Consider the following 25169-nt stretch of genomic DNA (forward strand, 5'->3'; position numbering starts at 1 on the left):
CACAGGGACAGAAACCATCAATCAGGTCTGGGCAGCTTGGTTACCAAAATAAAAAATAAAGGTGTAACAGAAACTGCAAAACTCCCCCACCCAAAATACACAGAAAACAGAGGCTGGACCCAGCAGTGAGCATTTATTTCTCCTGAACGGGAGGAAAAAATGCACAAAACAACACTGTGTGTAAACTTTATTTCCTCTTTCTGTATGCATGACTTGTGCAGATAAAGGGAGTGCTTCATGTGCAGCTCAGTTTTTTTGTTTTTTTTTGTTGCTTTTTTGTTTTTTTTTTGCTTTCCCGCTTTGACAAATCCAGAGATGACACCACGGTGGAGACAGAGCTCAGTGTATCATACAGGGCCTGTCGGACAGCACAGGAAGTACACAATCAACCAAACTGTCACCGCTTTGCGCAGCCTTACCTCAAGACTTGGCCATTTATTCACCTGCTGTTTTTGCATTTTGTCCTTTTCTTACAAAAATCATTATGCTTTTTAAGACTACAACAACACACTATAGACAATACATACGGTATTCCATAATATTTGACTTCTTTGATTAGTTAGGTATTTCAATATATCTTAAATTATACACTGTTTTCAGTACAATAATGATTATTCTTTTCTTTTTTTTTTTGAAACAACTGGCACCAGGATGTGAGCTAATGTTCCCCTGTGTTTTCATTTCTTCTTCGTCTGCTGGAGCTTCATCACCGTTTTCTGTTAGTCGGGTGAGAAAGTTTCAACGAACATCACGTAGGTTTTGAAACAACATTAGTAATACTTGATATACTTGAGTGTAACATGACAATTGTGCTCCTGGTTGCAGCATTATAGTTTGGCAGCACATGCACAGACTACAGCATATAGTTTTTTTGTTTTGTTTTTTTTAATTAATTCACCTCCTTCCTGTCTTTCTTTCATTTTGTCTTTTTGTCACATTCATCCTGAAACTCCAGAGCTCCGGTATCAGAGTCCAAAAAGTCAAACTGATGAGATCAACCACCCCGACCCCAGCAAAAGGTTCACTGCTGCAAGGGAGTGGAAATTTCATTGAGTGTCTCTTGGTTTGGTGATGTATCCCTCAAAGGCTTAAGAGGCTACACACACACACACACACACACACAGACACACGCACACACACACACACACACACACACACACACACACACACACGCGCACACACGCACACACACATGCACGCAGGCACACACAGACAGTACCGTAACCTCATAAACAAGTGTTCTTAGTCCATATACAGCAAACACTTTGTACCTGTTGTGAAAGGACAAACAAAACTATTGCACAGTAACTGTCTTGACTAATCAGAGCATGAGACAGTTGTGAAATCAAACATGAACAAATGAGCCTGTTTTTTTTTTTGTTTTTTTTGCCACCTCCTCAAAGTGTATAAGGCCGTAGCAGTGCTTTAGGAGGGAGGGGGAGACACACACACACATGCCCCTCCACTCCTCATGAACAAAGTCTCTTCCTCATCAGTGCTGAATCTACAGGAAAATAAGAAAATAAAACAAAGGGGAAAAGCTGCTCTATGGTTAGTAAAGTCTACACGGAACAGCAACAGGACAGAGTGGTTTGGTGTCACTAATGTTATCTTCGGTATGTTAATTCCTCTAGGAGCTGAGAGGTGACTTCATGCTGTGTAGATCAGTGATGCAGTTATAATGTCCTAGTGGGGAAAGGGGGGGGGGTCCAACAGCCTTGATGCAGTCCTTCTGAAGTGTGTGTGGAGGAAGTAGAGATGAAGGGTTTCTATTGCAGTTTCAGTGAACTCAGGTGGAGTCTCATTGGGAAATGAATGCCCAGGTAAGGTGGGGGTGGGGGTGGGGTGGGGGCCTCTGCGCCATCAGTTGGCCAGTTGAGACCCAGAGCAGCACGGTTCAGCGTGGTTCAGGTCTACGGTGTGTGTGAGTGTGTGTAGGGGAGAGAGGGGAGAGGGGGTGGAAGAGGCGAGGTCAGGCCTCTACATGTTGAAGCCATAAGCGGGCTGAGCAGGGTAGCCGGCGGCGGCGGCAGCGGCAGCAGCAGCCTGAGCAGGGTAGCCCGCTCCGGTGGCAGGGTAGCCGTAGCCCGAGTACGCTGGCTGGGGAGCCACTGGAGTAGGAGAGGCAGTCAACATCAGCTGCTGGCCTGATCAGACAAACAAACACAAGCACACACACAGGGTTACATGCTACATAAAAATGAGCTTTAAATAAAGCTCTCATTGCGTTTACTTATTTTTTTTTTTTTGCAAACCACGTTTTTTTAAACCACATGGTGTCAGAATTGATCAAAGTGCAGACACTGTTAATCTTAAATTTACTTTAATTGCAGTTTTTAATAAATCAGTAGTCTGAATCTAAGATAATTAAACTGAGAAGGGCTGCAATTATCAATGACATCTAACCAGACTGCAAACCAACCAATCACTGCAAAGTCTAGCACGTAAATCCAGAGTCTTTAACCGGTTATACTGTAATTAATATAAAGAGTAACAACAAAGGAAATGTCAAGTACTGATGCACTTACATATTTGTTCAGCGATGGTGTTTATTATTGCTTATGCAAACTACAATCTACTTTCTGTTAATTCATTCACATTTATCTTGATGTTTTACTAAAATTAGTTTTCGTAACATTTCAACTGCCACAGCTGTTTTTTTTTTCACCCAGGTTTAACACACTAATGGTTTCTGAGAATGGCCACAGACAGATAATTTCCTCCCATTCAGGAGCCACAACTGTCTGTCCTTCAGGGTGACTTGCTGTCTGTGAACCTACCAAACACAATCGGCTGAGGCTCCGTCACCTCCTCCTCAGTTTTCCTTTGGCTTTCTGCCTCCTCCAGCTTGTCCACCTGATGGCAACAAAGGAAAGAGGACAGATCAGACGTGGATCACTCTCGCACTGTAGAGAGTAAAACAAAGTCTGAGAGTCTGATTTCATACATTATAGGTGTCCTGCAGAAACCTTGTTAACTACGTGCACTCAGCTTTGTAGACTGTTTAAACATAAAAATCTAAGCATGGGTTTTAAATTTTCAAATGGGTCCTGATAATATGGATGTAAAACTATATGACAGCTGTCAATAAAAAAGAAAACATTATGAATCTAAGATTTTCTCCAGACACCTACAATGTAATGATCTGCCAGTTTTATTTACTTTCTCATTTGATGCACATCAGACCATAAACTCTGATGCCTCAGTTGTAAAACTATACATTTTTTAAATTTAATTTCAAACAAATAGATTCTTAAAAATATGACTATTTAACACAGTTGATTTATCATACCCACTCCTTAAAGACAAAACTACACACAGTACTCCACAGTGCAGCTAAGGTTACCCAAGAGAAGATGCCATGCAGGTTTGGTGAGAATTTCTAAAACAGCTTCCAGTACAAATGTTATATCAACGATTAAAGGGTGCGTTCACCCAAATCACAAAAATAAATGATTAAATAACCACTTAACCCCTGGTGGTTTCTAACCATGCAGATAATGTCTGCTGAGACCTCTACTCCTGCCATCCCCCCAGCTCAATACACTGGAAAGAAATGTCTTCCAGACTGCTCAAAGCACTGAAAAACGAGGTTTAAAAAAAAACTCAAAGCGATTTCTCTTTCCAAACACAATGTTCATGCTTATCATCAAATTATCCACAGATCTCATTGTTGACAGTTGTCATCACTTTTTACATTTAGTAGAAAAAAACGTTTCCAGTGAAAACTGCTGACAACGACATTTGTGGTGAATCAAGAATAACAAGATAACAGAGGCATTATATTTGGAAAGACCTTCCTTGAGTTTCTCAAATGTTGTTTTTGAATGTTCTGAGCACCAGATGTAAAAGCTGATTTACACTGATGGGACAGGGCAGTGGCAGACATCTCAAAAACAAACAAGAACAAAACTACATCGTGGCTAGATACCACTGTGGGAAAATGTTTTTGTCTTTTTTTTTTGTGATTTGTGTGAACTGACTCTTTAAAAGTAGAATTAAAGTGGGATTGAAGGTTAAAGAAATATTACATTGTGTATTAAGTAAAGGAAAAGCTACACATGCCTATATGCTGATGCTACATTTCCAGCCATTCACAGTTAACAGTCTAATATCAATAAATGATAATCACAGCTTCCACATGCATCCCATTCATTGGCTGTAAGCAGGCCCTCCTTGCAGATTTCCTTGTGTATTTTATTCTGCTAGACAAAAAAAAAAAAAAAAAATCAAGCTACAACTTAGAAGCTCACATGTTAAGCTCATCCCTGCCAGGCACGTAGTGTTTGCGCAGTGAGTTGATTGTGGTGCCAATTTTCCTAGTCACTAAGTGCAAAGAAATAATCAAGCATTGTGCTTCAACTGTGGAGACAGCTGAACGCAGAAGGTTTCTGATGTAAGTGGAGATCAATTAAAACAATGATTCAGCTCAATTAATGTAGAATTTCTGTCGAGTAATAATTTCAAGAAAGGTTTTAGCAAAGGAGTGAAAAAGTTAAACAGCATCTGTGAAGAACTTTTCATTTGACTCCCAAAATATTATATAGAGTGTGAATGAAACATTATTTCTGAAATGCATTTAAAATGCCAGATGAGTCTAATAAGACATATCAGTATGATCTTACTGCTGTTTCCTGGTATGTGCTCAACTACTCTGAAGGGGTTGGTATCTCACTTCCTGAATGGCTGCAACCAGTTTGACCAGCTATTTACGGAACAAAGCATATAAGATGTCTGATTAGCCGAAATAAAAAAAATCCCCCAGAGACTGAAGAAAGGAGGACTCTGCACTGATCTAACAGCTGAACATCTGAAACTAAAACTTGTTAAACTGGAGTTAGCAACATGGGGATGCATCCAACAAGTCTAGAGTGGCCTGCTCTGCTCACCTGCCTTTGTAGAGCGTTAGCCAGGTGAAAATAATCTGTTTTTCTTATATTCTACTATGCTGTACCATAAGATCAATCTCATGACTTTGCATCAGCACAACTGAAATTGTCAAGATTTAAAAACAAAATAAAATAAAAAAAATGCCACTTAACACTAGATGCAGCCCCAAGACAGAGGAGTTAGGAGGTGAGAGGTATCTGTTAGGCCAGGACAGGCTGATCCTGGTCCTGAGGAACAAGATGGCGCACAGGCTTTGGCTCCAGCCACCAACACAGCATTTGCAGTTAGAGGCTCTCCACATTTAGACCATATTACATCTAGATCAAGATTTGTTCAACCATTGATCATAAAATGCCAGAAAGTTAGGGATCTATGAAAAATATATTATGAGCTACCAGACTAGTGCAAATGTTGAATGATTTTAATCTCATCAGCAGCACACACCTTCTTCACCTGTTGCATTATTAACCCAAAAGTAGCAGCTTATTGCATTTCCATTGTTAGCAGATATATTCTTTCATATAGCTCTTACACTATTACAGCGGCACATGAATTCCCACAGAACTCCCTGATCAGAACACAAATCTTTTAGTTCAAATTTACACTGCTTAGTTCACATTGTGCCATGTACCATTTCCACATTTAGCCTGTTGTTTTTTATGTTTGCACTGAAAATCATTAAACAACCGTGCTTGTCCGTCCATTTCCTTTTGGCATATTTTCATTAATTTGTTTCGGCTCAGCTGCCAAATGCCTTTATCTGAAAACGGAAATTCATTACCCATACCAACGAGACAATGAGGTTCCCCAGGAGGATAATTTAGAAACTACTTCCAGAAGATGAACTCAGAATGTATTAAAAAATGTGCTGTGTTGGTGTTGAAGCGGAACGAAAGCCTGCACACGCTACTACAGCTCTCCAGGACCAGAGCTAGTTAGGCCGAACTCAGTCTACAGTCCATGCTAGGTTCCTACATCAGAAACCTAAGAGATCAGTTACAACGAAAACAAAACAGACAGAACACAGAAGAGAAATAAAAAGAGGGCCAGAGACCGTCACCTTCGCTGCACACTCATCAACCTGGAAAAGAACCCAAAGAGATGACCTCACGTGACCTCACATGTCTATAGGTCAACATTTTAGGAAATCATGATGACCAGAGGGAGTTCACTGGTAAATATACAAAAACTACCATTACTTAAGAAAGCCTTTCTCTTTGCCTTCTCGTCTCATCATCATGACCTGTTTTTCAATACCTCTACAGACTATTGTCCACCTCTCACTTGTCAGGACAGGTTTCTACAGGAAATTAAACAATCTAAGAAAAATAAACCAATTTTAGTACACAGTAAAAATGCAGAACTTCAATTAAGTATACGATAATCAAACCTACTTTTACTTTAAAGCAGACAACATAAAATTAATGAAAAATAACTCTTTGTATGGCTCTCTTCAGTGAGGTACTAACCTTTGTGAGGTACTCTCTCATGACCTGGATGAAGTACGGCATGGCAAAGTCCATGATGTTGTGCCTCCAGGCCAGCTCCAGCACCACGTCGGGGTGCAGCAGGTCATAGGAGGCGAACAGGCAGGCGGCGAAGCACTCCTTCCTGCCCTCCTCCAGGAACCACTGGAGCAGAGTCTCCGCCAGCTCAGCATCCTTAGACTCTGCAGCGTACAGCATGGCATCCTGGGAAAAACAGAAACATTTAACTGACTCATTATAGGAAACAAAACAGTTTAAATTGTCTCAACCAACATTTTTGTGAGGAAACGGGCAACATGACATGATTGATCTTTACTTGATGTCAGTTGGTTTATTCATCTATGTCTAAATATAGCGACTGTGTCTAAAGCGTAAACAAACAGTGCCACCTATAGTGACACGGAGGTACTTGGAGGCAAATGTTAGGAACGTGTATTTCAGATGTCTAAACACCCCTTATTGTTTTTTCCCACCTTGTAGAGTTTGTCCTTCTTGCAGAGCTCTACACTCTGTCTCCAGCGGTTGTTGCCCTTGTACAGGTAGGCAGCGATACGTCTGAACTCAATCAGCTCATGCTTCTCTAACCTCTGAGCCAGGCCGATTGTATCAAAGTTGTCATAGGCATCGATGGACGCTCTCAGGCCCTGTAGATAACACACACAGTGGAAAATATTACATCACACACTAAAATAGGGAACCAGTTAGCTGTAACTGCAGTGCCACCTAGTGAGCACAGAGAGTGGGTATATCTACTACCACTAATTCAGTAGTAGAAATGTCATCTAGCACATGCAGGTGCCAAAATAATGTTACAACTTGTTAAGGAAGGATTTTAGCTTCACTGCTACACACAAGTGTGAGTCACATCGGATTCAATGTCATCCAAGTTTTCAGAACAAATATAACAACTAACATAGTTCTGCGGAGGTCAAATCAGCTGTTCTCTACCTGCGTCAGATGTCTACAGAACACCACTGAAAACCTTTAAAACATGCTTAATGCAAAACAGATAAATTGTACCATCAATCAGGAACAGCGATCACAAGCTCCAACGAACAAGTTACTAGCAAAGTCCGTCTACTTTCTGTTATCAACAGCGTTAACAGACCTGGTAGTCTTCCTCCTCCGTCAGCAGGTTGTTGAGAGCTTCGTTGACGGACTTGTTGTTGTGATTCTGGACAGATCTCAGGTAAGGCTTCACCAACTTCAGCTGGTTCACCTGGTCAAGCAAAAACAACCCGCGTCACGTCATGTCAAAAAAAACATAGAGGGCATAATCCATGAAAGTTGACCTGAGGGTTACCTTGCTGAAATAGGTGACAGCTCGGCTGTGGTCCAACCGCGGAGACAGAATAGTCAGCAGGTCATTCAGTAGGAGGGGTTTGTAATCCAGGTAGAAGTAAAGGGATTTATAGTACAGCTCCACATTAGCAACCTGAGGACAAAAAAAGAGCAAATGTAAAGATAATTAAAAGTTTGAAAAGGCTAATAAACAGCTCAGGCACAAGTACTCATATTTACCTTAGCAATGATGTCTTTGAACAGCCCTTCTTTCCATGCATCTGTTGGATGAGACATCATCGTGATGACAGCGTTGTCGTACTCTTCATATTTGTCGTAAAGGAAAACCAGCTCTGCCCATAAGTGAGACTGCTCCGCCGCACGAAGGACCTGAAAACACAAAACAATATTCAAGGTTCAGTGTTAATTTGAGGATTCAAATTTAAGGGTTCTTCACCATGACTTAAAACATCTTGTTTGGTAAGGTAAAAAATATTTTCTAAGACTTCTCTTCAAGCCTTCAAGGACTTTATCAACAGCCTTTTTTTTTCACCTTGATGACAAGATACTCATGAATTTATAGTTTTTATAAGATCAGGAAAGCAAACTATAGCAGACTAACAGCTTAACCTGGTAGAAGAATGTCTTATCCTTTATTCAAACTGAAAACATGAAAATCTGCTGAGTTGAAGCTGTGATTCTCACAAGACAACAGTAATATTTCAGCCACTGAAGACAAAAACAACTCAAAGAACATTCTGTGCACAGTATTACTTTCCTTCTAGGGTGCTGATGGAAGAAGCAGAAATCTTTGCAGAATAATAAATCAAAGAAGTTCATGGCACAAACAAGGCCTCTTTGTTTGTCATGAACTCTTTAATTTATTACAACAGAAAGAATCGCTCTCTGAAACACACACACTCACATACAGACATACTCTACCTTTGGGATGTTGACTCTGGACCAGAACAGCTCCAGGTGCTCCCTCATCTTCTGAGGTTTGAACTTGGAGTAGAGGATGGCGAGCTCGGTGAACATGCCCATGTGAGCCCGCTCCAGGCCCAAGGCGGCCTCCAGCAGAGCAATGAGCTCCTCAAAGTACCCGCGGTCCTGGTAGTAGCTGATCAGGTCCTCCAGCTCGTCGGCGTGGATCACTATGTGAAGGCCACAGATTTGTGCCAGCCGAAACTCCTCGCCATCCACGCACGCAAAACACACCTGATGATCGGAGGCAAAGAGGGAAAAGTATAAAGTATATAAAAGTATAATAAAAGAGGTCCAGTATTGCACTGGTAACCAATAACAAAAAAATATGAGTAAGACACTTTTACGGTAGATTCTTGTGGTATTCCATTCCAGTCTCATAATTCGATAGTAAAATCTGAATATATCTTGGACACATCATCTCAACAAAGATGAAAAGCTGGGGGGTATAATCTCCCATGCGGCTCCAAACAGTGCTTCTGTGGCTAATAGCTTGTGCACATAATGTGGGATGAAAGGTGGCAATGGAAAAGATTCTCCTCTTTACAACTTGAGAGCATTTGCGTCAAATGAAAAGTCAGTTTTATGATTGCAGATATGGATGGTAAACATAACACTGTAGCCATTTTATCTGACTTTAATTAGCTTAAACGACAGACTTTAGCTGGCATGAAGGAAACGTTTGTTTACTTTTCCAGGCGTTTTTCTCAGTTGTAATTAGGACTTGGATGTTGACCTGAATTGCAGGAACTCACACATGACATACACGTATAATAAGAACTGGTAAGAAGTGGTATGTTGTTGTTGATTGCTGACTAAATAACTGTCCTTTTTAAAATGTTGATGTGCTCAAATCTAACTATCCAAAGACAGTATCAGGTGCTAATTTATCTTAGAAAGAATCCCAATAAGCCACTGGTCTGGTAAAAGCTAGTTCTTTGTGTGCCAGTTACCTCTTTCCATGTCCGTGTGCTGTTGGCTTTCCTGGCGCTGTCCACAGCTGCCTGGTACTCTCCAAGGTGGACTAGTGTGGATGCGAGGCGAGCGAAGTTGGACACGTTGTTGTACAGGAGCTTGGCTGCTTCGTACATAGCCTCCTCATAACATCTATCGCCCACCTGGAGAAAAAGAGAAAGAAGTTAGCAGACAGATGTGCAGTTAATCATCCTGGCAAAGAACACTACAGCTGTGACGGTGTTCTTACCTGCTGTATGTGAGCATTGTTGGGCCCACTGACGAACTCCTCCAGCTCAGCCAGACGGTTCGTCTTAGCTAAAGCAAAAATCAGCTCCGTCTCCACGTACGACTCTCTCGCTTTCTTTCGAGCCATCTGCAGGAATTTAACCAAGTCTTCCCAGTTATCTGCAAAATGCAAACAACACCTTACAGATCAGCCCGGGGTCAATCACTGCTGGGGTGTACAGAGTTATGCAAGCAAAGCAAAGACTTACTGTTCTTGCTTGCTGCATTGACCACCTCCATGTACGCCGACGGGTCAACGGCTTTAATATATGAGTCAATGGCCTCCTTGACCAGGTCTCTGTGCAGCTGAGCTCTGGCTAACTGGCTCCACACTGCAGGCTCATTGCAGCGCTCAGCAAACTCATACGCACGATCCAAGTTCCCTATGTGCTCTATCAATACCTGAGAAAAATGAGGAGAGGAGAGAGCTACATTATATGACGTGTAGGTACTTACCATGTCATAAAAAAGTGAATAAAAGGAGTTTCATCATTTCATTAAACAGTAATTACGAAATTCACTGACCTGCAGAATCAATTGCAAGTACAGATTTTCAATACTCATCAAATTAATTTGTCAGCTTTAAATACCAAGATAAATGCTGCTTAAAATGCTAACAAAGAAGAAACAAATATGAAATGCAACTTATACTAGACCGGAAAAAACATAAATATAACTGATAAACATATTAAAGGTCGGTTTCGGGCGGTTAGGGTGGGCTTGGGGCTTGGCTGTGACATCACAAAGTCACGGAAGTCCTGGGGCTTGTTTTAAAGCTCAGTTCCTGAATATGGGCATTGTGCATTTCTCTGTGGACTGAGCACTTTGATATTTTCAAAGTATTTATATAGCACCTAGACCTGCTTTATAATTAAAAAAGACATGTAAATCTCACTTAATACAATATGGGACCTTTAATATACTTAACATAACTTTTTCCATTCATGTTGTGAACTTAATGTCAAATAAAAGAAGTACTCTGATCAGAACTCAGCTTACACAAGCCAATACTAATTACTAATTAAATACTAAGTACTTGGAGCTTGCTCTTAAAGTGACAGCATCAGTTCAAGCTGCAATACATTTAATTTCACCTGTATGGCTGAGGTGTTGACATCAAACTTCTTAAAAATGGCAAACGCTTCTTCGAAGAGCTCGTTGCTGATGGCATATTAGCAATGTCCGGAGCGTCATAGTTGTCTAGCCTGTTGATGTACTCCATCACACGAGTGCGGTCCGCCTTGATCGCCGTCAAAATCAGCAGGTTCTGGAGGTTTCTAGGAAAATACGGTGCCATTATTAAAAAGATGAGAAGTACTGTGGTTAAATTGTTATGATGCCTAACAAGCTGGAAGCCTGCTTGTACCTGTGTTCACTGAAGACAGAGTTATCAAGCACAATCTTCTCCAGCAGTTCGATCAGCTCGTTGGGCAGGTCTGCGGTCATGAAGGCCTTGACTGTGACGGACACCTCCTCCGGGTCCTGGGTCTCTGACAGTGCTGTCTGCACCACCTGAAATGAGGAGAAAACAAAATTAAACACAGATAAAAATACTCATTCACAGTCTGCATCACTTCAGGTGGAGAGCTGGAGGAAAACCCCGGACCTGGTCGATGAGTTGTCTTCTGTAAGGGTTGTTTTCTTCTAACACGTTCGCCCAAAGCTCCGGATCTTTCCGTCGTACCAGATATCGAGCCTCACTCTTGAATAATGAGTTCTCGTTGCACACCTGAGAAGAAAAGATGTGAAGCGATTAAACATTTACCAATATTAGAAATATGAGAATGATTATATGAATGCTTTCAATATGAGCTACACACTTTGATGAGGTCCAGGTCACATTGTCCTCTCTCGTAAGCCACACATGCCAGGTGGGGGTCTCTCTTCTCGCAATATTTTCCGACCACAGCGCTGTCGTAGAAGGGATTCTCCTTCAGGAATCGCTCCGGTGTGTTGTTGCTGTCGATGTAGATCTTAGCGAGGGCGTTGTGAGTGGCCGGTTCCTCGCAACCTTCATGGATACGGGACTCCAGCCATGGCAACAGAAGCTTTAACCTGAGAAGATAATGGAAGACAGAGTGTTTTGTTTTAGCTTACATGCATTATAGTGCCATGAACCTGCTGGTATCAAGGTGGATGTTTCCAAACACTAGATGGCAGCGTTGTGCATTCAGCAGTGTCATTCATTCAAGTTGAGCCCAGACATTCACAATTTTTGATACAGAATGAAAACAAAGACTGTTTCTACTAAAAATAGCTTCATTAGATGAGGAACAGCTAATCTGTCTGGCATTACTGAAGCATCAATGAAAAAAAGAGGGAAACAGTGCTTTGAAAACCCTAGAAAGAATCAAAATTGGAAGCACCTTGAATCCTAAAATGAAAACATTTACTTAAGCATCTGAAATGCAGAAACTTCCAATCATACACAGAGCAAAAGACAAACACAGAAGCCTGCATTTTCCTTCATATCTATTTATATGGCTATTTGAGTCACTTCTGTTTGTAATTTATAGACAGTATGGACATTATAAATATTTAAATTTCTAACCTTATTTCTCCTGATTTTTTCAAGCATCAATGAGAAAGAGAAGATTATTGTTCTACTCAGTATTTATTTTCTGAGGGTCACCACTCGTTCTTTTAGTTAGCCCACTCTGTCATTAGCAGAAAGATGTGCGGTCTGAAGTGACAGACAAGTATTAATCAGATTGCATGCAGTGAGACATACTGAAGCAATTATGCAAGATGACAAGACACAGACAAGCTTGTATCCTTTAGTCTTACCTGTTTCTCTTCTCTACCTCCTCCACCAGCTCATCAGTAGAAAACTGCCCTCTGACCACCATGATCAGGTTCTTGATGACATCCTCAGCACAGTCTACATCCAGCAGCCCGCCGATCACCACCGGTAAACGACTGGGGTTCACCTGAGAGCAAGAGCAACAAATTACTAATAAAAATGGCACCATAGAGCTTAAATAAAGAGAGACTTGGATTAGGTAGAGGCCAGTTCTGTATAAAGTCTCAGAAACAGTCTTAGCTCTTACCTTCTGCACGTAGATTTCAATGTATTTTTGTAGATTGTTGCGGTAGAGGTAGAGCACCAGATCATGGACGAAGTCAAAGCGGTCGCACACAATGATAAGAGGAAGCTGGTCTGTAAGCTTGGCCTCCTACAAAGAGAAGAAACACGAGGTTCATTTGTGATTAAACTGTATGAAATGGGTAATTCAGTATATCGGACTGATAAAATCAATCATCAACACTCAGACAAAGGTTGTTCATTTTACCTTGAGGAAGTTTTTAACCCTCTCTGGGTCGTAACAGTTGCTCTCTCTACAGATTCTCTCCACCTCTTTGATCTGGCCTGTCTTGCAGGCAGCCTGGATGTACTTGAAGTGGACATCAGGCTCCTGGCTGAAATTCACAATCGACCCAAGGAAGTAAAACAATCCTTGAATAGAGAAGGCAGTGGGAGAAAAAGCAACAGTCAGCTCCAATTATTACCACTTTAAACCTGCATTTAACACATTGTCTCGCTTTAACCCAATATGACCCAGCCCCCCCCCCCCCTTGCCCCTGTGTGACACCTACCCTCATAACTCTTAAAGGATTCAAAGAGCTCCACTAACGCCTGAGTTCCCAGCTGCTCGTGATACTTAGATGCGACCTGGACGCACAGCTGCAGGTTCTGTCTGATGTTAGCTGACAGCATGGCCCTTAAACACTCCAACGAGTCCTCTACCGATAAAGCGCCGAAGAAGTTCACCAGCCACTAAAAGCAGAGTCAGAATAAGAAAAAAAGAAGACGAGGAGAAAGTGAGACAGCAGGCTGAGCAGGGAGGAGGAAAAAAGAAGTGGATTCAGGCATTTTCACACATCATCAAAAAAACAAAACAAAACAAAAAAAAAAAGGAGTAAAAAGTGGCTGTTCCGGGGAGAGTGGTATTCACAAGCGTGACCGCACTTCTACAGGCATACCTCAGGGTTGAGCAGATGTGTGTGCACCACGGCTCGTTTGATATCATACAGGTCGGTGTAGTGTTCGAGCGCTCTCTGCAGCAGACCTGCCTTCTCGCACAGCTGAGCAACATGGGCACGGTCATAGTGTGTGAACATCTGGTTCCCCAGGATCGCATCTGCTACCTACGAAACAGTGCACACACACACACACATGAACGCACAAATCTTGTTTAGCATTATCAAAGGTCAGGCTGCTTTTTGTGATCAGGAGAGTAAGCCTGAATGTTCACCTGAGGGGCGTGTATGAGGTTCATCTCAAGCAGACGTGTCTGTAAGTGTCCTTCGGCTGGGCGGTTGTTCTTTAAAGCGTCCAATAGGAAGGAGGTGCACTGCTGGATCAGGCTGCCCTCCATGAATACGTCTACAATCTACCAAGCAAGAGAGAGAAAAAAAAAGAAGAACACATTCGGAAATATGTTAGATTTTTGATTTCCTACCATCTGTGAGCCGTGACTTCAGTTAGCATGCAACATATGATTAGAGACACACACTATCAAACACCACAAGCACAGTAGCCAGATGTTTCTGCTTTTCATATTTAACAACATCTGTAGAGGCCACAAATGAAAAGCGGCAGGGGTCTTAACTTAGAGAAGCATCAAGTCGTCAAGTTCTCGATCTGAGACTTGGACTGAGCAGAGTGATGATGTGGCTTTACAAGGAGGAGGGGGTCACTGACTCAATGAATTCCTGGCATTGCTGGCACATCTGGAATAACACAGATGGAGGCTCCCACACTGGGCTCTTTGTGTGTTTGCGTGCATGTGTGAGGATAAACGTGCGGCAGGCATGAGTAAAAGCAATATTGTATGTCTCTAGTGAGTGTGAGGTGGTACAGCTGCTGTGTGTGCGTTACCTGGTTGATGTTGGCCAGTGGCTCCTCATCCTGGACCAGCATCTGGGCAAACTGCAGTCCCTGGTCTGGATTGACTCGCATCACATTTCTCAATAAAAACACCCAGTCTGGGGTGTAGCCCACCTACAGAAGTACAGTTGGACAAAGAAATGCGATTGTCATTTCAGTAATAATGGATTCATACAAAGAAATGTACAGACACTTATTTATACTTATTATTATTTTGTACAGTATTATTATAAGACAAATTTACAATAAACAGTCTACCAATATCCTTCCACTGATCATACAGTATTGTGTGGGGTTGTCATTATATATGCAATGAATAAATGTGTATCCGTTTTCCATACATAATTCAACAAGGGAAATGGAAAAGGGCAAGTGAGTTTCCATATTACCTTTTTAGCGTACAGCACTATCTTCTGGAACTGACCAGTCTCTGCGAAGCACTGGATGACCTTGTTGGGGACGTTCGCTCTGAGATACACACTAAGAGCGAGCGTGGGGTCAGACGCCTTCACCAGGTCTCCTAGCTCCTCTGAGCACTCCAGCTACAACACATATGTAATCACAGTTACCAGCTGAGTTAATGATCATTATGTAGATGATACTACATGGTAAATAAGCTCATTATATATATATATGTTTCACCACCATCATCATTATCATCATCATCATTTTCAAAATGTGGATCAGCCCAGCCTTGTTGTTCTAATCCTCCAGCCCTACCTTATCCTCCTTCAGCCATTTCTCCAGTAGTTGTTTGCGGCCCTGCTGCAGGACGGGCCTGCACAGCTCCAGAGACTCAAACTTGTTCAGCTGGCCCTGGTCCAGCAGAATACCAAAGTACTGCAACAGTGGAGAGGCCTGGCCCGGCTGGGCAGGGACACTCTGAAACTTACGGATTGTCTCTGCCGTCCGTAGGATACCCTGAGGGGAGGGAAGACGGCGAAGATGGGAGGAATTATGAGTAAAGGATAAACATACAAGAGTAGAAAATCTTCTGAACAAGAACTTTATATGTATCACAGCAAACATGACAATATGCAATGTCTATATAAAATGTATATTACACCCTTTGGAATTTTTGTGTTTTATTTGTTGTTGAATCAGCAAAAAAATACAACTGACATTACAAGTATAGTACAAATGTCAAAATGTGTGCAAGTACCTTTCCCTAGAATTATGTTTGACTTCTCGCCAATGCACCTGGTTCATATTAGTATGTGCAAATACTACAATGTAGCAGTAGATACAGGCATACCTTTGGTGCTGATGCAGCAACCTTTGCAGCCTCTGAATAACTTCCCTGGGCAAACAGAGTGTTGAACTTCCTGGCAAAAAGCTCCTCAGCACCAGCAAGATTTGACCTGACAGCCATCCTCAAGGCTAGATCAGGGTTCTGCAGGACGTTAGTGGCGTAGTTGACAATGTTTTCCTCTTCAACACACACTGACAAGACCTAGAAAGAAAAGAATTGATAAACATAAATATTGTGCATATAATGCAGTCATGAAAGGAAACATGCAGGATAACAATATGACATTACTGTCTGTTGAGGCAGCCTCCATATACAGCAGGACAAAATAAAACAATTCAATAGCCATTTTCATAAAAACGTGTTCTGTGAGGTCGGAATAACATTTAAAGGTCCCGTATTTTACATTTTTCCAGTGTTGTATGTAAGGTTTTGATAACCATAAGAAGATATAAACCATCTCAATGTAGATTTACCACCACACACTTACCACACATCTTCCTGGAGCTCTAGCAACAACAGGTCGACAAGCCAATGAGAAGAGAGGCTCTGGGACTCTCTTCTGATTGGCTGACTGAGTGATTGAATAAATATATAGCATATTTCGGGTAAACACACAGAGAAACCAATTCCTGCAAGGCTGGATGGTGGGCGCGGTTGGACGGGGCTTGGGGCATGGAAGTCCTGGCGGCTCGTTTTAAAGCAGAGTTTCTGAACATGGACTGTGTGCATTTCTCTGTGGACTGAGCGCTTTGATAGTTTCACAGTATTTATGTGGAACATAGACCTGCTTTATAATCAAGAAAGACAGGCAAGTCTCACTTTATACAATATGGGACCTTTAAATATTCATCTTTAACATCAAAAGCGGACCTGTTATTGAGCCTGTAATAAAATAATTCTGTATTGCTCCTTTACTGTTAGTTTCTCACCTGTCCCTTCTTGTTGACCCCAATAATTCCCGAGGTGGCTTCATGAGGGGCAGTTACAAAGATGGTCTCTGCACTGATTCGGTTCATGTAGATACACACTCCAGACTCCAGGTCATACAGGTGAATGTAACCATACTTGGTGATCAAGTATATAACACCATGCTTACTACCAATCTGAGGAGAAAGATCAGTGAGAGAACTTAAGTGCTCAGAGGTCACCCTCAGTTTATCCAATACTAACGAGTAGCAGGGGTCTCTCCTCACCTGCATAGCTACAGGAAAGTCTGTCTGGGCCTCTGGAGGGAAGAACACATCCACTGCTTTCTTAGCAAATGGCTGGTTTCCTGCAGCTGGCTGACCAACTTCAATGATGTGCAACTGGAGAAAGAAAGTCCACATAAATAAATGACCACAGTAGGCAAACAGCCACAGTAAATCAAATAATAGTAGTGCAAGCACATTAGTAAATGCTGACTTTCTTGATGTCGTCATTCCGGAGCTATTTTGGTGACCAAAAAGCATGAAGCATAAAGGTTGTTTCTCCTATGATCTTAACTAAAAGACTGTCTTTTTGTGCAATTCAGAGGTCTTTGTTCAGAGACTAGACTAAATACACTGTGATAGCATCATGAGTGAAATCCTTGTATGCAATCCGGGGGCCCTCACCTTTCCCCCAGCCTGTGAGCGCACAGCGAAGCAGAAGAGGGTGGAGGGTTTGGCATTTCCCTCGACTTTGAACTCCCCGAATGCAGCAGCGTGGCCCTCGATGGGCTGGGACACTTTCCTGTCGACAGAATACAGCTGCATCGCCCCAACCACACGGTTTTGCTGCACGACAAAGACACAAAACAAATTGAGTAAAAGAAAATATTGATCCATTAAGTCAGTAACACCACCATATGAATCAAATGGTTAAAGATAAAAGATGATTCTTGGTTCAAGTGGGTTTGTGAATATAACTCCAGTTACTCTGCAAATCCATTCTTTCCCTTGTGTTGTTTCGGTATAGGCTGCTACTCGTTGACCAGGTGAACGCCAAGTCCTGCATGTTGCTCAAATCACCACTTTATATTCACAAAATATATCTGATAAAACTAAAACAGATAGACCTGCATAGTGTCATCGGCTATACTGACATACACAGAGGAAGTCAGAGGTGACAGAAAGTTGGCTAAAGCCACACAGCAACCAACCCTGACTGAATAGGCTTGAATCATCACTTTCCAAAAAGATAAACATAAAAAATCGAGGCTGGCATTTCTGCATGTCTCCACACCGACAAGTGTCTTTTCAAGCTCTATTTTCGGCAGTGAAAATGCAACGCTGGTGTGAAAAGAAGGGCAAAATGCAGAGAGGAAGATGTGCTCTCGGATAAAGTGAGGACGTTTGGTAGATAAGGGATCAGACAGACAGTGATAAATCATGCTAATTCCTCTCAAAGCCATTTCTGTCTGTTTGCACTTTTACTGTACAAGGCATGAGTAAACATGTCCATACTGTATGTGTGTTCATACCTGTGCAGAGATCCCTATCAGCAGCAGCCACTTCTGTTGTTCGTCAGTTCTGTAGTTAATGATCTGACATCCTGCCAGACTGGCGTGCCGATCGAATACTTTGGTTGGTTGGGAATCCCCCTCCATGCTCCAGTGATAGACAGCTGTATCCGTCACCAAGGCAACAGTGTTTACCGATATCCACTTCCAGAACATGACCTCCTCTGTCATGGTGTGAGCCTTCATCTTACTCTTCATCTCAATGTTGAAGATCTGCAGCGTCTTGGCAGCTGGGGTGGGGGGTGGGGGGTGGGGAAGTGGTAGGGTGAGGTGGGTTCGGGTGGTGGTGAAGAAACAGAGGGAGGAAATGAGACAGACGGGCAAGCAAGAAGCTGATAACTGAGCCCAGAGGGTGAGGCAGATACAGAGCGCTGAGCTGGGTGACAGAACCTCACATCAAAATCATTTCACACACTCACCTCAACTAAAAGAAAATCAATGATATCTTATTTAACGCTGGTTTTTAAAATACCTTTATCACATGCTATAAAAAAATACAGCTACTAAAATCTTTCTTACGTAATGTTTTTTTATACGTGCTACTTAACTACTTATACTGGGTCATTTTTTCTAGTATTTTCTCATGTCTTAAAACAAGTCCGGCACAAATAATGACTAGGAACACAAACAAAAAGCAATACTGACATGTTCATGAATTTGGGGATTTTTGAGATGAGAGACTGACTTGTTTTGTTTGTTGTTTGTGTTTTCATAAAAAACAAAATTTAAAAATAGGATATATATGTCTCCGAGTGGTTGTTCTTGTAGTGCCCATTGTCCCAGACTACACTCTCAATAGCCGCCCTTAAATTTCACTGAAGCAAATTTTAGTCTGTCACTGACTTTTCGGACTGAATTTTCATCCCCCAGCCCCCATCAGTTCACCCAGCCTGAATAAACTTCACTCACTTACATGTGGTATCTAGCAACATATATCATTTTGTTTTTATTTGTTCCTGAATACACCTCAATACAATACAGTTGAAATGAACTGTGCTTGTGAAGTTTACAGCATTGAAAATGTTTAATTTATGGAAGAAAACTGCTGACAGCTTGTTCTGCAGATTACAGTATTTACATAAATTCTCTAAAGAGCTGATGTTCAATGCTGTGACCGACCACAAACAAAATAATTCAGTTAACCTCCACAGTAAAGGGAAACCAGTGGGAATGGGCAAAATAGGCAAAGCTGAGTACACAGTAACCTGGTTGACACTTCCTGGGTGCAACTGAACTCTGGCCAAAGAAAGCAGATGGCAGCTTTAAGAAGGTCATAATGACTTACTGACTTAATTTGAACATACTACGAGTTTAGCTGTGCCATAAAAATGTTTCCGTGCTCTAGAGTACGTTACATATGACCAGTAACAACCTTCGTTTACCAGTTAAGTTACATAGAAAAAAAAAAAACAGGTGAGGAGGTGCATGATTCAGCTCTTGTACAAACCGCCATCAGCACACACAGCTATGATGAATCACTAATGGCATCTCTTATATGCAGCAAGGAAAAATCTGCACGTTGATGCGGCTGCTGGCACACGCTCACACAGGCGTGCAAAGACACACACAGTGCCCAAACTCTTTTCAGTAATATCTGATGATGCATACGACACACACACACACACACAAACTCTACCAGCATACAACAGGTCATGCTAACACATGTATAGTTCTCATAAAAGTAGGATACTGTATGTGCCTGCAGGTTAGGTTGGAGTAGGGGTGTGATACTGATGCAATTTTAGTGGAAGCAGAAGTCATTTTCTAAACAGTTGTCTCTGCTTTTGATTGATCAGCGGTCAAAATAGCTCTGCGTACTTGAGAGGGGCATGTGGGAAGCTTTTATGAGAGAGACATGGCTACTGTATCATCACAACAGACTGCCAGACGGCAAGACAGACAGAAAGCAACTCACCGTCTGAGAAATGACAGAAAGCAAGGGAGAAAAAGCAGAGTGTCAATCAGGTAAGAATGAGGAGACAAAGATAGACCACAGGGAGAGGGCAAACAGAGGCATATTATCCTCACAGGGTGGGGGAGGGGGGAGAGAGAGAGAAGCATCATAGGCAAATCATCCTGATCAGCGCTTGTGTTTGTGCTCTAAGGGCTAGATTCAGTGGCAGAAAATCAATTTGCACAACCAATTTAGTACGTTCAGGCAATAGAACTGAGTGCACTCTACGTATTCACAGCAATGACAGAGCATTAGTCGCTGCATGACCGTGGCATTCCCACGGCAAGACTAGTATATGGCTAAATCTGTTAAAACTAGAGACAAATAAACAGTGTGAATGCCATGCAGACTTTATTCTGGGAATTGAAACAACAATCATAACCTCAGTGCTTGGCATAAAGCCACTAATAATACCAGCAAACTGTTTAGTTTTCTTCTCTTCTAATAGCCAGCGGTGTGGCTGCCTGAATGTGTTGCTGTACGTCTCACCGTACGTTCTCCTTACCTTTCAGGGCGATGACCTTGCTGGCGGGGTTCATGATGGCACTGTCAGCAGAGATCGGTCTCCTGATTGGGTTGGTGGGGTCGGTCATGTCCACGATCACCACCTGGTTCTGCTCGCCCACCTTCTCCCTGATGCAGATGAACTTGTCCGACTCCATGGTCAGATAGCTGAACCCGATGTTGGCTGGGTTCACGCCCAGGTTCTGCAACTAATAATATAAACAACAGTAACGATGAGAATCTTTTCCCCTCATCTGGTAACTTTACTTTCACCCTATTTAGCATTTTAAAGTAATGCTTAATCAATTGTTAATAAACAGACTGTAATGTACATTTCTGAGAGTTTATTGATGTTTGGCAACTATTACAGCAATAACTTAGTAACTGAGCTGCAATCATATTCAAAGCCATAGTGTGACAGTTCTGGGAAATACACAGTATCTGACAGAGTTAAATGAGAGGACTGATATCACTCTCATGTCTGTATGGTAAACATGAAGCTAATGCAGGAGATTAGCTCAGTTTAAAATAAACTCAAAGCAGGACGAAACCTGGCTCAGTCAAAAGGTAACACAATCCACCTAACATCACCTCTAAAGTTCACAAATGAACATGTTATATCTCATTTGTTTAATTACAAGAACTGACAAACATCTGCTGTTATACAGGGGTTATATGTTTACCCAGGTTAGCTGTTTCCCCCTGTTTCCAGTCTTTAAGCTAAGCTAACTGGCTGCCGACTGTAGGATTCAAATGTCGTCAGTGATATATAATGACTCACATGAACAACCTTACAATGTGATAGAAAACTTTTATCATCATCAGTAATTATCATCCAGAGTCGTGTGTAAAGCTGTTTGGAGTTTCAATTTTTACCTTAGAAAAAAACAGTTTGCCAAAAAAGAAAAAAAAACATCTTTCTTCCAGAGCTTTTAGCCATCTCTTGTGGACTTCATCAGGAGATGGCGTTTGCTCAGTTGTCCATGTGAAAAAGTATTTACAAATTAATAAATACTTTTTTATCTTTAATCAGTATAACAACTGCATATGATAAATGCATATATTGTATTCACAAATGTTCTGACATATGTAGGATTTCAACAGTGTTACATTATAAAGTCATTCACTCATTATCTGTTGATCCGTCAGCTGTGGGTGCTTCACAAGTGTTCACATAGTTATTGACAAACACCATTAATAAACACTTAACACTAATTGTTCGTTGGTTATAAATTCTAAAGAGCGTATTGTTTGATAACCACCGGAAAGGACGAGCTATGAGCTAGAATTTAACTCACAGATGTAATGGTGGTCGAATCCAAACATGTAAAATGAATAAAAACATAGAGGGTTCTCTATTCCTGCGTGCCAACAGTTTCCTACATTTAGACTAAAAGTTAAACTCAGCTAGAGGTGGAATATTCCAACTTCACAGATGTTTTAAGACCTTTGAAGGAGTCTTGCCTGCATCACGACAACATTAAAAAATGCAGTGGGAAAACATATATGGCAGCTTCTGACATTTGCCTTGCAGGGGAAAAAAAACAGCAAGTAGCGAAGCAAAACGGTGTTTCGATCAAAATAGCAGCAGGTCTGCTCCAATTTTCCAGGGATACTCTTAAAGGTTGTCTTCCAGACTGGAGGTCTGGTGGTACATGGAGCCAGGGAACAAGCGTGGGCACACAGAGCAGGATGTCAACACAACAGAGTTTTTTTTTTTTTTTTTTTTTTTTACACGCTTTTATCTATTGAATTTACAAAAGAAAGAAAGTACAGTGTTCCTTTGTTTCAGCAAAGCCTGTGATTAAACCCTGACACTGCATTTAATCATCTATATGAGCAGCCAGCTGTACGAAAAGTTTAATTAAGACTAGATTATTCAGCCTAAATCAGTCTGAGGCAACACTAAAGAAAATCCCCAATAGACATCCACTGAAACCAAGAATAAATTATAATTTTTTTTAACAAAGTACCATCAGCAAATCCAATTCATTATTCCGTATATTTATTTTTCTAATGACAATAAGTCCCAAGATGCAACGAAAAGCAAAGACCGAGCCGATGTCAATTTCTGCTGTGTCAAATCTTACCAGAACTAACAAACATGCATCGCTCCACCCAGGTTAGCAGCTGCCTAACAGAGGAATTATTGTGCACATTGTCAAACTAACTGTGAACTGAGAGAGGGGCAGACCAAAACACGCACTCTCCCCTCTGATGACTGAGCTGACTGCATTATGCAGTCTGAGGCAAGCGGAAAGGAATCCTTACGCTCATCACAAGGACCGTACTATCTCGCAGTTGGCTGGTAGAGCAGGACAACACATCACGACCGCTGAGCCGTTTAAATCACGTCGTCTACAAAACAGGAAGGATGTAACAGTCAGCAGTCGAGGGTGGACAGAGTGAGAGAAGATGATTTTCTAGCAAGTAAAGCTCTTAAAGAAATAGCATTAGGGATGCAACTAATGATTATTCTCACTATCAATTAATCTACAGATCGTATGCCAGCAATCATGTCTTAGAGCCCAGGGTAATGTATTCACAATGCTTGTTCTACTCGACCAACAGTCCAAAACCCAGATATTCAGTTGATAGTCATATAAGTTGAGGAAAAGCATCAAACTTTCACATCTGAAAGGATGGAAATGTCAAATGTTTGGCTTGTAAAATTACTGAAGCAATTATTCAAGATCATTTAAAGCTTTACTAATCAATTTTGTTTTTACAATAAATTTGGATCAAGTCAATCATGTATATGTGAAAGGAGTCACTTTCACTGACAAACCCACAGAGGATTATCAACCAACTCTGCAGCTCCTCTGCTCTGCAGAACCTTTTAGCCTCTTCTAGCTCATTGTTTTGGTTTTATGACCCTCAAATTCCACTCTCAACCTACTTTCAGTGACAATCAATGCAGCGTTAATATTATCATCTCTCAACTTTAAACTTAAGTATACTGCAACAGCAATTTCTGCCTCCAGTGTCTCGTATGTCAAGAACTGCTGCTATTCTCTCAGTTTAACTATAACTGAAAGTAAATATGTTTTACACCATTGGTCAAACATAATAAACAATTCGAAGACTTTACTTTGTGCTCTGGGAAAATGCGAGTGAACTTTTTCACTTCTTACTGACTTCTTATATACCAATATGATTTAGTCTGAAAATAATTGGCAGATTAAAATAACAGTTAGTTGCATTTTGCTCTTGTGTGATTTGGGATAAATTAGTCATATAGAGATACATATGAAAATCAGAAAATATCTTTATCAATATTGTGATAATGATTTCAACCATATCACGCAGCCACAACTCAATGTACAGTCGGTTTCTGTGAAGTGATGGGGACGCACAAGATAAAGGCCTCTTGAAAAGGCCACAGAGAAGACCTGAGGGAAGACTGGAGCCATATGCTGCATCTCCTCAAGACTGCCAAAACTATCTGTGGGAGGACAGGGGAGGGAAAATACGATAAAGATAGTGGGGGGGAGAAGATCAGGATGGGAACGAAAGGAGGAACTCAAGACAAAATCCAGCATCCCGCTAAAAACGAAGAGAGGAGGGAGCCAGTGCGAAGGAGAGGAGCCAGAGTGATAAATGCACCTTTTATGAGAAATGAAGAGTGAAGGATGAGAACGAGGCCTGTACAGTGCAGTTCCAGTAACACAGGCCTTTGGCAATTTACAGTTCAGGGTGGGGCGACTGACTCACCAGAAGGCAACCCCCCCCTGCACTCCTTCTTAGTAGAACATTCCAGGCTAAAATCACACTTCAACTACAACCTACTGTCTGCGGTGACCCATAAACTGCCTCTAGTAATACATATTCACACACACACACACACACACACACACACACAGACTCTGAGCCCTCTGCCCCTCAACAGCTGTGATCCCTAAAACTGCATTAATATCGCAATAACAAAGGCAGCAGAACTTCACTGATGATACAGCGTTGACGGTATTTGGTGAGTCATAGACTGGGTGGACGCATTGCTGAGGCTCTGACACGTCGCATCAGCAGCTGAGGTTTTGGGGTATATAAGGAGATTACACAATTAAAAATGAGGACGGCAGCAGAAAGATGTGGACGTGTTGGTACTTTGCACGCTTTCTTGCACTAAAGGTACGTATAGGTGTACAGATAGCGATAGTGAAAACCTTAAAGCTGCCACAATCATAGCAGCTAATGATGGATAA

General features: G+C 41.6%; 1 protein-coding gene across 1 annotated transcript in view; it reads right to left on the reverse strand.

Moving 5' to 3' along the window:
* Positions 1–118: 118 nt before the first annotated feature.
* cltcl1 (clathrin, heavy chain-like 1) overlaps positions 119–25169 on the reverse strand; it is a 28609-nt gene continuing 3558 nt past the window's right edge. Inside the window, 32 exon segments of the mRNA XM_087177948.1 lie at positions 119–2147; positions 2781–2856; positions 5945–5971; positions 6360–6581; positions 6851–7021; positions 7486–7596; positions 7681–7812; positions 7899–8048; positions 8601–8876; positions 9596–9760; positions 9847–10004; positions 10094–10286; positions 10979–11055; positions 11058–11161; positions 11251–11396; positions 11491–11613; positions 11705–11939; positions 12672–12814; positions 12935–13060; positions 13178–13341; positions 13482–13662; positions 13869–14033; positions 14141–14278; positions 14767–14889; positions 15165–15317; positions 15496–15696; positions 16031–16228; positions 16957–17130; positions 17221–17334; positions 17623–17784; positions 18471–18739; positions 20969–21176. Coding sequence (XP_087034074.1) covers positions 1981–2147; positions 2781–2856; positions 5945–5971; positions 6360–6581; positions 6851–7021; positions 7486–7596; positions 7681–7812; positions 7899–8048; positions 8601–8876; positions 9596–9760; positions 9847–10004; positions 10094–10286; positions 10979–11055; positions 11058–11161; positions 11251–11396; positions 11491–11613; positions 11705–11939; positions 12672–12814; positions 12935–13060; positions 13178–13341; positions 13482–13662; positions 13869–14033; positions 14141–14278; positions 14767–14889; positions 15165–15317; positions 15496–15696; positions 16031–16228; positions 16957–17130; positions 17221–17334; positions 17623–17784; positions 18471–18739; positions 20969–21176 — 5052 coding nt within the window. The 3' untranslated portion in view covers positions 119–1980.

The sequence above is a fragment of the Seriola lalandi genome, unplaced genomic scaffold (genome assembly GCF_002814215.2).
Source record: "Seriola lalandi dorsalis isolate HSWRI2012SDOR001 ecotype SW California unplaced genomic scaffold, Sedor1 jcf7180002054664, whole genome shotgun sequence".
Taxonomy (NCBI): domain Eukaryota; kingdom Metazoa; phylum Chordata; class Actinopteri; order Carangiformes; family Carangidae; genus Seriola; species Seriola lalandi.